Source organism: Saccopteryx leptura, chromosome 2 (assembly GCF_036850995.1).
Source record: "Saccopteryx leptura isolate mSacLep1 chromosome 2, mSacLep1_pri_phased_curated, whole genome shotgun sequence".
In the NCBI taxonomy this organism is placed as follows: Eukaryota; Metazoa; Chordata; class Mammalia; order Chiroptera; family Emballonuridae; genus Saccopteryx; species Saccopteryx leptura.
In genome coordinates this window covers 68242151-68256795 of record NC_089504.1, presented here as the reverse complement: position 1 = coordinate 68256795, position 14645 = coordinate 68242151, and the positions used below count along the sequence as shown (strand labels likewise).

The 14645-nt window shown below is 37.5% G+C and overlaps 1 protein-coding gene across 25 annotated transcripts in view; it reads left to right on the top strand.

The window, feature by feature from the left end:
• PTPRD (protein tyrosine phosphatase receptor type D) overlaps positions 1-14645 on the top strand; it is a 2469774-nt gene that overhangs the window by 2254902 nt on the left and 200227 nt on the right. For 24 of the 25 annotated variants that reach the window (XM_066368144.1, XM_066368143.1, XM_066368139.1 and 21 more), the window contains one exon: positions 11306-11494. In XM_066368144.1, the coding sequence (XP_066224241.1) occupies positions 11306-11494 (189 nt within the window). Of the gene's footprint in view, positions 1-11305; positions 11495-13389; positions 13492-14645 lie in introns of those variants that run through there. The other variant, XM_066368154.1, reaches the window with a different exon arrangement.

Here is a 14645-nt window from a genome sequence, read left to right as displayed (position 1 = left end):
ATCATAAATGGGTGCTGGATTTTATCAAATGCTTTTTCTGCATCTATTGATATTATTGTGTGGCCTTTCTCCTTCCTTTTGTTTATGTGATGAATCACATTGATTGATTTGTGAATATTGTACCAGCCTTGCCTCTCCATAATAAATCACACTTGATCCTGATGTATGATTTTTTTCATGTATTGCTGGATTCAGTTTGCTAATATTTTTTTGAGAATTTTAGCATATATTCTAATCTAAAGCATATATATAGAATAGCATATATTCTATATTCATCAAGGATATTGGCCTATAGTTTTCTTTCTTTGTATTATCTTTGCCTGGTTTTTGAATCAGAATGATGCTGGCCTCATAAAAGGAGCTTGGAAGTCTTCTCTCCTCTTGAATTTTTTGAAATAGCTTGAGAAGGATAAGAGTTAGTTCTTTGAATGTTGGTAGAATTCTCCTTGTGAAGCCATCTGGCCCAGGACTTTGGTTTGTTTGGAATCTTTGATAATTGTTTGGATCTCATTTGTTGTAATTGGTCTATTTAGGTTTTCTGATCCTTCCAGATTGATTTTTTTTTAACAGAGACAGAGTCATAGAGAGGGATAGACAGGGAAAGACAGACAGGAATGGAGAGATGAGAAGCATCAATCATTAGTTTTTCATTGCGCATTGCAACACCTTAGTTGTTCATTGATTGCTTTCTCATATGTGCCTTGACCGTGGGCCTTCAGTAGACTGAGTAACCCTTTGCTCAAGCCAGCGACCATGGGTCCAAGCTGCTGAGCTTTTGCTTAAACCAGATGAGCCCGCACTCAAGCTAGCCACCTTGCAGTCTCGAACCTGGGTCCTTGGAATCCCAGTCCAGTGCTCTATCCACTGCACCACTGCCTGGTCAGACCCGATTGATTTTTGAAAGATTATATTTTTCAAGGAATTTGTCCATTTCACCTAAGTTGTCTAATTTTTTGGCATACAGTTCTTCATAGAATTTGTTAAAGTCTTTGGTATTTCTACTGGGTCAGTTGTTACTTCTCCACTCTCATTTCTAATTTTATTTAAGTCCTCTCTCTCTTTTTTTTGGTGAGTCTGATTAAAGGTTCATTGATCTTGTTTCCCTTTTCAGAGAACCAGCTCTTGGTTTCTTGAATCCTCTGTATTGTTTTTTTAGCCTTTATGTCATTTATTTCCACTCTGATCTTTATTATTTCCTTCCTTCTACTTCCTCTGGGCTTTACTTGCTGTTCTTTTTCTAGTTCTTTTAGTTACAGGGTTTAGTTGTTTACTTGAGATTTTTATAGCTTCTTAAGGTTTGCCTGTAGTGCTATGAACTTCCCTCTCAGGACTGCTTTTGCTATGTCCTACAAATTTTGAGTTGTTATATGCTCATTTTCATTTGTTTCAAGGAAATGTTTAGTTTAATTTCTTCCTTGATCTCATTGTTGAAAAATTTGTTATTTAATATCATGCTGTTTAGTTTCCAAGTGTTTGAGTGTTTTTCACTTTTTCTATTGTAGTTGATTTCTAGTTTCATGCCATTGTGGTCAGAGAAGATGCTTGATATGATTTCAATCTTCTTAAATTTGTTGAGACTGTTTTAAGCTCTAACATGTGGTCTATCCTAGAGAATGTACCATGAGTACTTGAGAAGAATGTAAATTCTGCTGCTCTAGGGTGAAAGGTTCTGAAGATATCTATTAAATCCAGTTGATCTAGTGTGTCATTTAAGGTTGCTGTTTGTTAATTTTCTTTCTTGAGGATCTATCCATTGATGTTAATGGGGTATTGAAATCCCCTACTATTATAGTATTGCTGTTGATCTCGCCCTTTATGTCCATCAAAGCCTACTTTATATATTTATTTGCTCCTATATTAGGTGCATAGATATTTATAATGGTTATCTCTTCAAGTTGGATTGCTCCCTTTATCATTATGTAGTGACCTTCTTTATCTGTTACTATATTCTTTGTTTTAAAGTCTATTTTTGTCAGAAAGTAGTATTGCTAACCCAGGATTTTTTTCATTTCCATTTGCATGAAATACTTTTTTTCATCCTTTTACTTTCAGTCTATGTGCATCTTTTGTTTTGAGCTGGGTCTCCTGTAGACAGCATATGTATGGGTATTGTTTTCTTATCCATTCAGCTACCCTATGTCTTTTGATTGGAGCATTTAATCCAACGGTTCTCAACCTGTGGGTCGCAACCCCGGCGGGGGTCGAACGACCAAAACACAGGGGCCGGCTAAAGCCATCGGAAAATACATATTTATTATACAATACATTTTTAAATAAAATATGTATTTCCGATGGCTTTAGGCAACCCCTGTGTTTTGGTCGTTTGACCCCTGCCGGGGTCACGACCCACAGGTTGAGAACCACTGATAAGGTTATTATTGATATGTAGTTGTCTACTGCCATTTTTTTCTTTAAATTTACATTCCTCTTTTACTAGATTTTTTCCTGCTTTGTTCTGTCTATAGCAGGCCCCTTAACAAAACTTCCAGCATTGGTTTGGTTATGATGAATTCCTTGAGGTTTTTTTTTTTGGTCTGGGAAGCTTTTTATTTCTCCTTCAATTTTAAATGATAGCCTTGCTGGATAAAAAAGTCTTGGTTGTAGGTTCTTATTCTGAATTACTTTGAATATTTCTTGCCATTCCCTTCCAGTATCAAGTGTTTCTGTTGAAAAGTCGGATGTCATCCTTATGGGGGCTCCTTTTTAGGTGATTGACTGCTTTTCTTTTGCTGCTTTTAGTATGCTTTTAGTCTGCTTCTTGAACCTGTGTGACTCTTTCCTTCTTCAATTTAGGAAAATTTTCAGCTATAATTTCTTCAATGGGTTACTCTATCCCTTGTTCTTTTTCTTCTCCTTCTGGAACCCCTATTATGCAGATATTGTTTCTCTTCATGTTGTCACTGAGCTCTCTTAAACTTCCTTAGCCTTTCTGATCCTCTTTTATTTTTGCTGTTCTGCATCTCTGCTTTTACTTAGCTTGTCCTCTAAATTGCTGATTTGATCCTCTGATTCATCTAGCCTGCTTTTACTTTCTTGTAATGTAGTCTTCATTTCTGATATTGTGTTTGTCATTTCTGTCTGGTTCTTTTTTATGATTTTATATCCTTTTTGATGCTTACAATTTCTTTATTTAGGTGCTCATGAAATCCATCCATTGTAGCTTTGAGATCCTTAAGGATCCTAATAATCATTATTTTATACTCTGCATCTGGTAATTTGATTTTTTCCATTTCATCTAGATCTTTTTCTGGGGTTTTTTCTTATTGATTCATATGGCTTAAGTTCCTCTGTCTTCCCTTTTTTTCTTGTGTGGCTTGCAGGGTTGTTTGAGTTGTAGTCTCCTTAACTAGGAGAACTGCTTTAAAGTCTTAATTTGCATGCTTTCAGTTTGCTTAACTAAGCAGGGAGCTTGTTTACTGATCTCAGTAGGGGGCTTATTTGAAACTGTATCCAGGAATGCAGTGGGTGTGACCTTTGAGAATCTGAAGTTGTATTCTGCCAGTTGCTCTCCTGGGGCGGGGCATGTTCTCGGTATCAGAAGGGGGATTGTATCTCAGGTTTCCCTGGAAACATGAGTTACTGCCCCTCCCCCCTAATTCCTGGAGAATGAGTCAGCTTCTCAGGTCAGCCCATGCAGTCCTCTCCCAATCACTGTTTGTCTTGCTCTCCCCATTTTCCTTGTGCAAGACGAGTTAGTCCTCTCAGCCCTCCTCACCCCTGGATCCCCAGGCAAGTGACTGTGAATGTTAGATTATCCATCTACCATTTCTACTTTGTCCCTTTAAGACACCCCAGCTGCTTCCCACATACAGACCTTTCGCTCTTCTCCCTACTGAATGCTATCCATCTGTCTCCCCCAGCCCCTGGATTTCTAGGCTGGGTCTCCGGTTCTGAGACTGAGGGCCCCCATATCTCAAGGTCTCTCTCCTTGTAATGAGAGCCCTTCTGTACCCCTCAGCTTCAGCTTCCCCTCACACCTGGGAGCAGAGGATCCCCCACCACACCCCCACAGTCCCTACCAGGATCGGTGTGGATTCTTCTGTGCTTCTGGTTTTTGAGACCTGTTCTTTTAGTCCAAAGTTGATTTTTCACAGTGATTGTTCCTAAATTAATTTGTAATTCAGTTTGGTGGTGGGAGCTAGCAGTCTGTGTGTCTGCCAGCTCTGCTCCCATCTTGGAATCCCCACACATTGACTTTTTGTTGGGTGGTTAATAGTGTGTCTCTAACAGGTGAGAATACCTTTCAATATATTTAAAGGTTCCAGCACTTTATTTAAAAAAATATTCTACATATTATCCATCTACCATTTTGACTTCTTTTATGTTAATAAAAACTTCCCTAACATGTTTGGTGAACATGTTTGGTGGACATGTTTGGTGAACATGTTAAGGACACTACTCTTTTATGGATTCTTGCTGTATTGGCCAAGAGTTTGCTTAAAGGCTTTTAATCACTGTAAAAAAAATAGAAGACTGGATAAAGAAGATGGGGCACATATACACCATGGTATACTATTCAGCTAGAAGAAATGATGACATTGGATCACTTACAGCAGAATGGTGGAATCTTGATAACATTATGCAGAGTGAAATAAGTGAATCAGAAAAAAACAAGAACTGCAGGATTCCATACATTGGTGGGACATAAAAACGAGACAAAGAGACATGGACAGGAGTGTGGTAGTTACGGGGGGTGGGGGGAGGGAAGGAGGGAGAGGGAGAGGGCGAGGGGTACAAAGAAAACTGGATAGAGGGTGACGGAGGACGATCTCTCTTTGGATGATGGGTATGCAACAGAACTAAATGACAAGATAACCTGGAAATGTTTTCTTTGAATATATGTACCCTGATTTATTGATGTCACCCCATTAAAATAAAAATTTATTTATAAAAAAAAAACAACTTCCTTTAGTACCTTTATCCTTCCAAAAAAAAAAAAGTTTTCATGCTTCTGTAAGATTATATAGTGTATGACTAAATCTTTAAGATATTCAGCCATTGAGAAATCTTTGCTCCTGTCAATGAAAGAAAACCCAGAGTGTTTGCCTTAATATATAACTGAGTGATTCACTTGGGTTTCATTATTAGTTTCAACATCTAGAATTCCATTACAGGATTCTAAAGATTGGATAGCAGAATGTAGATCCATATTCTGTTGTGTTCTTTTGAATTTCATTGTGCTTTCATGTAAGGTTTTTGTTATGTAGTTGTAGTTCCGACTTGTAGGAAGTAATGACCAATAGATCAGAAAAGCCTTCTTGTAAAATTAGGAAGGTAGAAACTAAATTGTGGGTTTCTAGTACAATAACCACACCAAATTAAAGAAGGAACAAAGCAAAAATCACATATTTCAATCAATGGAAATTGTTGACTAATTAAATAAAATATAAACTCTAAAAATAAACTTTAAAAAGTCACTAACAAATATATTTGTGAGTCGTTAAGTTGAATACCAATTAATACACTTGTAAAAAATAGAAAAATTCTATAAGATAGTTTTTGCCTTAGACTTATGTTTAAATTGGAGAGGCCAAATATAGAGCCAGAAAACAATTAAAAATGATTAACTGTTTAAATGAGTGGCATTCAGTAAACACAGCAGAATTGAGAGATACCACGAGTGAGCGCTGAAGTGTTTCCCATGACTATGCAGGTACTTAGTGACTACTGTGTTGATTAAAAAGTAAATGACATATAGCCGCTGCCTCCCATGAGTTTATGAGTTCAAGTTTACACATTGACTATAATAGGAGTTTTTAGAGAACAACAGTTGAGAACTTTTAAAGAGGAGCCACTATGAACTGTTTAGTACTCAGGAAAGTGATTCAGGAGAATGAGTTCCCCAAAGTTAAAGTACTCATCTGGCTGAAGTCACTTGGAGTCCTAGCAAGGGTAGGCAAGAAAAATTAATTGGGCCCACCCACCTTGGAAGGTGGCCATGGACTTAGCAAGCAGTTTAGTTTTTTAGTTTCTTATCAAATAAGAGAGGTTCAGTGTTTGTAGAATTAGAGTGGAAATAAAAAGATTGCTAAAATTGTTTATGGATGAACAATGAAATTAGTTTAACTGAGAAAAATATGCAAAATTTATTACTTGATCATTCACAGATATCTAAGCATGACTCCCTACAAAACAATGTCAGACTATTTTCCCACACATTCCTAGGTAGGTCAGGGATTATTAACAGAGAGTTTCTTTAGGAATGGGGTGTTAACTCTGGAAAATGCTGACATCCATTTTTTTTCTTTCCTTAATGGAATTGTAAGTTTCATATCAGCATATTTCATTAAGACACCAAACAAATTCAAAGAATGTGCTATATTTCCAGGCCTATTATAACTGCCATTCCAAACAAAATATGTATGACTTCTACGATTCACTAAGCACAAGTATGTAGTAATATGCCCTTTAATGGCCTCTCAAAATGACAGACCAAATGGCTTTGTGAAGGTCAAGTCTGATTTAAATTGTTGATGAATTAATAGCTAATTCTGCATGATTGAATATTAATATGGAACAGTGATAACTAAAGCACTTTAAAGCTTAATGAGCACATTAATGAACAGGACAAAATGTTTTTCTTCTCACCTCATGTATGAATTTAAAGCTACTAACATATTGACAATTTGTTAATTTTTGATAGCTGCTTTCTCTTATAAAAATTTATATAGTTAAGGGATAAAGGGAATTGATTTTTTTCCTCGAGTTCCTGGTACCAAACACTTGATGAGCTGTCAAAATTGATGTTATCAAATGGCCCAGGCAGTTTTATATAAATTACTAATAAATGTAGAGGGTGAAAAAAAAAGCGATTAACAATCTTCTAAACTATACCCACTGAGATAAGCATTCCAATTAGAAATTTCATTATTTCCACAGTTTGTTTTATATTGAATACTGAGTTTTATTGCCAAATACCTGACAGTCAAATTGGAAACAAGCCACAACTGTCAACGTGTAACTGCTCCGGCTATTTGAATCTGTTTCAAGTGTGATGTTTCTCATGAAAATTTAATGAAGATAGTGCATTCAAAGAGGTTCTCTGCAGAAGGGGGATGGATAGAATTTAATCACCCTTATTAAAAATTAGAAAGCAGTGCTCTTTACATTCTCTGTCTGATTAGTATGCAAGAAAGATTATCTTTGTTGTGCACTTGTGTATATGAAAAGGGGCTCTGAGTGTTCTTTATGAGCCAAGGAGGAAAAGAAAGGGCATGCAACTGTATTAGCCCGCTGTCCATAGGGCACAAGTCAATTTTGTCAGCTCTCCCCAAGGTGAAAACTTCATTTCTTATAAATAGTTATTAATTCTATATCTTTCTTTTTTTTTTTTTTTGGTAAGAATCTTTAATAAGTAGTTCAACTTAAGTCTTTGACACTTCCTACTGATGGGCATGAAATGTTGGCTTGATTCTTTAGAGAGAGGGACTAGTGGAAGGAAACTAATGACTAGTGGATCCATGTTAATGCATGCTAATAGGACTGGCAGCTAACCACCAATGGGAGGTAAGAGGCCCTGGGATATGCAGAGACAACTCAGGAATCCAAACCTGATTTCTTATTAACCTAAATTGGTTATTTTAAATACAAAAAAAATAGCAACAAAATCAAAGAACATTCTTAGAAACTCATTTGTAGGGGACTAAGGCAGTGGAGTTGACTATAGAACACTTGAGGTAAATTATTTTTACCTTTTGAATCATTTTTTGTCAATAGCTACCAAAGAAGATGTTTAATTGTACATATCATGTGTGTGGTACAACAGCTGTTGACCTTTCTGCCTTCTTTCTTTTTTTTCTTTTCAGATAACAGAAGAACTATACTATAGATCAGAGGTCGGGAACCTATGGCTCGCAAGCCAGATGTGGCTCTTTTGATGGCTGCATCTGTCTTGCAGACAAATCTTTAATAAAAAAAAAGAACGTTGCCCTGGCCGGTTGGCTCAGCGGTAGAGCGTCGGCCTAGCGTGCGGAGGACCCGGGTTCGATTCCCGGCCAGGGCACATAGGAGAAGCGCCCATTTGCTTCTCCACCCCTCCGCCGCGCTTTCCTCTCTGTCTCTCTCTTCCCCTCCCGCAGCCAAGGCTCCATTGGAGCAAAGATGGCCCGGGCGCTGGGCATGGCTCTGTGGCCTCTGCCTCAGGCGCTAGAGTGGCTCTGGTCGCAATATGGCGACGCCCAGGATGGGCAGAGCATCGCCCCCTGGGGGGCAGAGCACCGCCCCTGGTGGGCGTGCCGGGTGGATCCCGGTCGGGCGCATGCGGGAGTCTGTCTGACTGTCTATCCCCGTTTCCAGCTTCAGAAAAATGAAAAAAAAAAAAAAAAAAAAAAAAAAAAAAAAAAGAACGTTAAAAATATAAACCATTCTCATGTATTACAATTCATTTATTTCTTACTGCTCATGTTCATGGTTGCGGGTGGCTGGAGCCAATCACAGCTGTCCTCCGGGACAACACCAAATTTTTATTGGATAATGCATAACTTACACGGGTTGTTGTATGGCTCTCGTGGAATTACATTTTAAAATATCTGGTGTTTATGGTTCTCTCAGCCAAAAAGGTTCCCAGCTCTTGCTATAGATGTAAATACAAAACCTTTCAAGCCATAAAGAATAGCTTGATGAAATAAGTGGAATAGATTATTGAAATTAGCATAGCCTAATTTGCAAACTACTCTTTATTCAATTGCGAGTTTTAACATTCCTTTCGAGCCCTGAAAGATCATCTTGAAATTCCATTCTTAACCACTGTCTGTGACACTTGTCCCCTGTAGACCTCCGCTTGACTGACAATGTGCAAGCATTCAGATAAACAGACTACATTTCTGCTTCCTCAAAAGAGCCCTGTCTTTCAACCGAAGTAAGATATAGCTCTTGGAAGTTAACAAATTTTGTAAACTTTTTTGTCTGCAGCTCTAACTAGTTGGTGGGATGGTAAAGTATTCTCTAGGCCTAGGGATGCAGCTAGCTGTCAAGCCAAATTGCCTCAACTACTTCTCTCGGTTGTCGATCATAAATCTCCGTTTGCGAGAGCCAGAGTCTTGTACTTTTTCATATTAGGCCCTCCCTTTTCCCTTCCAACAACCTGGACTGGTTGCCCAAGGCACTTCTTCAGTCTTTGGAGCCACATTCTTTGGTAGTGTTTTGACAGCCTTTTCCTTTCAGCAATCTCCCTACTCCTTACCTATTCCTCTGATGAACCCCCGACCTGATGTACTTTCCTATTATGTGTAATAGAAAAACTTCTTTCAATCGCTGGGATGTCATCATACTTAGACTTGGAAATACTGGTGGTTCTTCTAAAATCTGGCAGTCCAGACTAGCTTAATTGATACACATGAGACATAGGATAACTCATGGTATAGATGGATAAATGATTGCTGATTGCAAAGTTTAAGACAGATATAGGTACTTACTGCTGTGGTAGCTCCAAGGATGAAAAGATTAAGTACATTTGAAAATTTCAAAGGATTTACAAAGAACACAATTTTGGCTATGTGCCTTGCTAGAGACAGAATATTCAACAGTCAAGATTTGTCGGGGAAATGGTAAAAATTTCAGTGTAGGCATAAAAAAAATTCTTAGGAGGGAGGTCATCCATGAGAGGCTGGGGAAAATAGGGCCTGATTTAAAAGAATTTTGCTAGTAGAATTTAGGAGATTGAGTTTACTCCAATGATAAAGAGGGAGATGGAGAGAAGGCCCACCTTTGAGCATAGGAGAAGCATCAAAATAGAACCTTTTGCCTAGAAATATTAACCCTTTAAGTAGTGAGTTTTATTCATGCTTGCTGATCCCCAGGAGTGAGTTGTTTTATTTTTCTTCAGAAAATGAAATTAGTTCCAGTTACAGTTTTATTAACTTAAAATCATGTTTGTTTGATAACCAATTTATGGAAACAAGAAGAACATACATTTGCCATTTTTAAATGTTGCCTTACACATGTCCGATCATACTCTGGATGGTCAGGAGGCATGGGGACATACAGGAATGTTCGAACTACTCAAAGGGTTAACTCACTTCATGGGATCAAACCAGAAATTGTAGAAGGCATCCAGGGAGAAGCTATGCACCACACCTGACTTGTATTTGTGCGTTTCAGTCATTTTGGAATTGGTGGCTCATGAACAACCATCAGAAGTCATGAAGGGAGTGTTGATTAAATTAACACCAGACCAAATAGGAAGTCAAAATGTTTCAACATGATCCTCAAACAGCTTAGTAATGACTTAGATAATTATCACCCATATAACTAAGCCCCTTCAGTGTTTGAGTTGAATATACCTTTCTAAAGCTGGCTTGTAAGAATTGGTGATGTAGGTTATGAATGGGGGTCCAGCTTGGGGATTGCAGGGGGCTCTATTTTTCTCGAGATCTGGAACAATTTTGATGTAAGATATGGAGAAGTGAACTTCGAATGAGTTAAAGATTCAAAATTTAGACACTTCAACTTTTTAATGACCAAAAATGATTCAGACCTTTTGAATGGGTAAAAGTATCTTTTTATATTAAGGTGTTGCTTTTTTTAGTTACTTTTGCTCTTTTTCATTCTTTCTTTTTTTTATTAAGTGAGAGGTGGGAGGCAGGGAGGCAGAGATAGACTCCTGCTTGTGCCCCAACTGGGATCCACCCAGCAAGCCCCCTACAGGGTGATGCTCTGCCCATCTGAGGCTGCTGCTCAGTTGGTTGGCAAGTGAGCTATTTCAGTACCTGAGGTGAGGCCATGGAGCCATCCTCAGCTCCCTGGACAAGTTAGCTCTAACCATTTGAGCCATGGCTGCAAAAGAGGGGGAGAGAGAAAGAGAGCAAGAAGCGAGAGGTGGAGAAGCAGATGGTTTCTTCTTCTGTTTGAAATGATGGGAGTCGAACCCAGAACTTCCACATGCTGGGCTAATGCTCTACTGCGGAGCCAACCTTTCAGGGCCATTTTTGGTCTTTTCTTCTTTGAAAATGGAAACCCTAAGATAATTTTCTGATTAATTAACTGAATTGTGTAATAACTTCTTCCTCTGCTCCTAGTGGCCTCCTTGCAGGATGCTTTTGGCCTGGTCTTTATCACGTGTGTCTTTGCTAGGCTGTTGGCTTCTTAACTTAGATAGTAACTTTTCTGACCAGTGACAACATTGTGACTGCCTCTCCTAATCTAGTAATGCAATGCTGCCTGATTTGTAGCAGCTTCTCAACAGATACCATATACCATAAAGGAAAAAATTAAAGGGCAATATCTCTATAATCTTGTTAAAAGATTAAAGGCATTAAATGGGCATGTGACTTGTTAACCAAATGATGTATCACTTTTTGTCTTGCAGAAGATCAAATTCCCAGGGGCTTCCCTACCATTGACATGGGCCCACAGTTGAAGGTGGTTGAGCGTACACGCACTGCCACCATGCTTTGTGCAGCCAGTGGGAATCCGGATCCAGAAATCACTTGGTTTAAAGATTTCTTACCTGTCGACACAAGCAACAACAACGGCCGTATTAAGCAGTTACGATCAGGTAGGGTCTTGTTACTGTTTCCACTAACTCCTAGAGATCTTTTTTTTAGCTTTCTCTCTTTTTATTTTTAATTTAATTTTATTTCTTTTTAATTTTCAGGTATTGATTTTTCTCCCTCTTCTCTTTCTCCGTTATTTAATGTGTTGTCCATGTTTGTGATGTCATAGCCTATTTCAGAGTCTGTCTTTCTCCCTCTCTGTGTGTGTTTTGCAGCTTCTGTTTAATCCACATTGCTCACTGCTGTGACTGTATTTTTGATAATTTTTTTTTAATTTACTGCTTTTCCGCAGTATTTGATGGATCCATTTTCTCTTTCTTTCTTCTTTCTCTGTTTTCTTTTGAAACAAATTTATTTCAACATTGGACTTCATTCAGAACTTGCAAGGAGTTCCAATGGTTATATTCATTGAAAACCAATATGTTCATATGAAACACTAAAGTGATTCAATTTTATTAAAGTGGGTTTTCGCTGTTGTTTCTACACTTGAACTCATCAAAGTACCAAAGTTTAGCAAGTTACATCTACAATACTTTCTTTTCACTAATACATAAAACACAGAAATGTTATCTCATGAGTAACCAGATGTATTTTTTTCTTTTAATCCTTTATAAAGTGCCAATGAAAAGAGGGGATTTTTTTTTTGTATTGAAGTTACTATTATACTATCATGGTGAGCATTTGTGCACATTAGCCACAGTAGTGTGTGCCCACACTGAACATTTTTGAACCCTCCGGTGACTGGATCTACAGAAGTCTGCTTTTGGTGTAGACTTCAGCTCTTGCTGCTCTCTCTCTCTTTCTCTCTCTCTCTCTCTTTCTCCCCATTGCCCTTTTCTCCTCTCCCATCCCCATCTCAAGTTTATCCCTTTGCTCTCATTAGATTAAAGATAAACATAATTCTAAATTTCTTAAATTGTAGAGCCTGTCCCTAGGTAATTTCACAGGGACATTAACTAATAAACTGTTTACTTTGACATTGGTAGTAATATTGATATAGAAGTCTAAGTTGTTTAACTGCCTGTCTTCCCAGAATCCTCAGCTTTTGACCTGTCCTGTGATGTTAAAGCGTCTTGTTAACTGCCTCTTTTTGCTTGTTGTCAGCAGAATTGTGTAGATTAGCATTCTGTTATTGTAAATAAAGAATTAAGTATTCACCTGTAACATAGATGATTTAGTATATAAAGCTTTAACTCTGAAAAATTTGTACCAAATTATAAGGAATATAATAATATTTTTATGCTGTCTTTCTTCTCTCCGTATTTAAATCTCCAGAATCTATTGGTAAGTGCTTAGTTCTGAAGCGCACTTCACCCCCCACTAATTTCCATATTCAGACTATTATTATTATTATTATTATTATTATTATTATTAAAATGCATGGCATGCATTTTACTAACTGTCAGTGTAGACACCAGATCTCCGTAGGGCTGCACACGCACACATCCACAGAACTGTTTTCATAAGAACACTGTATAGAAAAATAAAATAGTACACAAGTTATATCACACTAATGTAGCATAGTAAGTAGTGTAAGATATCCAATCTAGTGTTTGTTTCTAGTTAGTATTTCCTATGACGGTATATATATAGATATGCATATCTATATATATACTTAAACAGATAAGCTAGCATTTTCTAAATTGTCTTTATAAAATATTGTTTAGTTCCTTTTTTTTAAGAATATGAGGCATATAGGATAAATTCTAACCCTGTATGACCCCAAACCTAATAACTCAGTTGCTTCTCTGAGAAAGGCAATGCTGCCTATTGTGGTCTTTGCCCTTGTGGTATAATGCAATTTGCTTTTATGATCTATCTAATATATTCCTGTTTTACCAGTATAGTAATTCAAGTTTCTTTTAAGACCTTATTTAATTCTGTAAATCTAATTTAATTCTTCTCCCCAGCCCTAGCCTCCTTCTTCTCGTACTAATGCTTCTTCTTTCTAATCTTATTTGCATTCATATTATCCACCCAGGTGGTACACCAATAAGAGGTAAGAGTGCTGAACTAACGTTCACAGAATGATCTTACTCATTCTTTCTGTCCTCTCATCACTCTCATCTTTGTCCTGTTTTTAGAATCATTCCAATAATGTTCATCAACTTTATCCTTATTTTCTTTTGGTTTGGTTATGATCGGTGACTCTCATATTGTGAATATATATTCCTTTCCTTTTTCTTTTTCTCTTTGTTTTGTTCATTTCTTTCTTTATGAAAATGATTATTTCAGTTGTGATATGCTTCAAAGAAAGCATATCCAGGTCTTAGACCACAGACCAGTCACAGCGTACCATCTGTCCCTCTTTTTTTCCTTTTCTTCTTCCTTTTTCCGTTTTTTTCTTTTTTCTTTTTTTCTTCTTTTTTTCTTCTTTTTTTCTTTTTTTTCTTTTTTTGTCCAACCGGAGAAAAAAAAAGATCATTTTTTTCTTCCTTAGCTGTTCTTGTTCTGGACCAAAGCCAAGATGGTCTGGAGAACAGTGGCAGACATGCAGAAGACAGCCTGGAACGTCTGCTTTTTATCTTTATCTTTCAAAAGGTTTTTGCTTTTGTTCTTCAATTCTTTTTTCTCTGAATGTCTTAAAAGTCAAAGAATGACTCCCCTTTCTACCCAATCCCACTCGCCTGCAACCTGACAGCCCCGCTTTTTCCCTCCCACTTCTTTTTTTCTTGGATTACTCGCCTCCGGATTTTTGGATCTTCTGTCCTTCAGGCAATGGAAACAAAAGGTGCTCAGTATTCTTGGTGGTATGTTGTATTGCTGGTTTTTCATACTTTGACTCGGTGTGCATTTCTTTTGTAATTCTTATTTTGTATTTTTCTTGGGGTTCGGTGACACCACACTGCTGATCCCACTGGTGGATTTTGATGGGTATTTTAGGGGATCCATCTGGAGGTCCTCAAGCAGTGGTTGGTCGGCTCTTCCTTGTTGGCATAGGCCATGCTTTTTAACTTTTTTAAAGCCTTCTAATTCAATTACTCTTTGTTTTTCAGCAAACATAATAAATGATTGTAAGTTGTGGCAAACTGTCTTTCTTTCTTAAAAATCTGCATGTCTTAAGGGAGTTTTGTTTCTTTAAGTAATATTTTCATAATATATAATGACTAATTTTAATTTTTTGCTTTGTGCAGCCTTTTTGTTCTTGCTGCG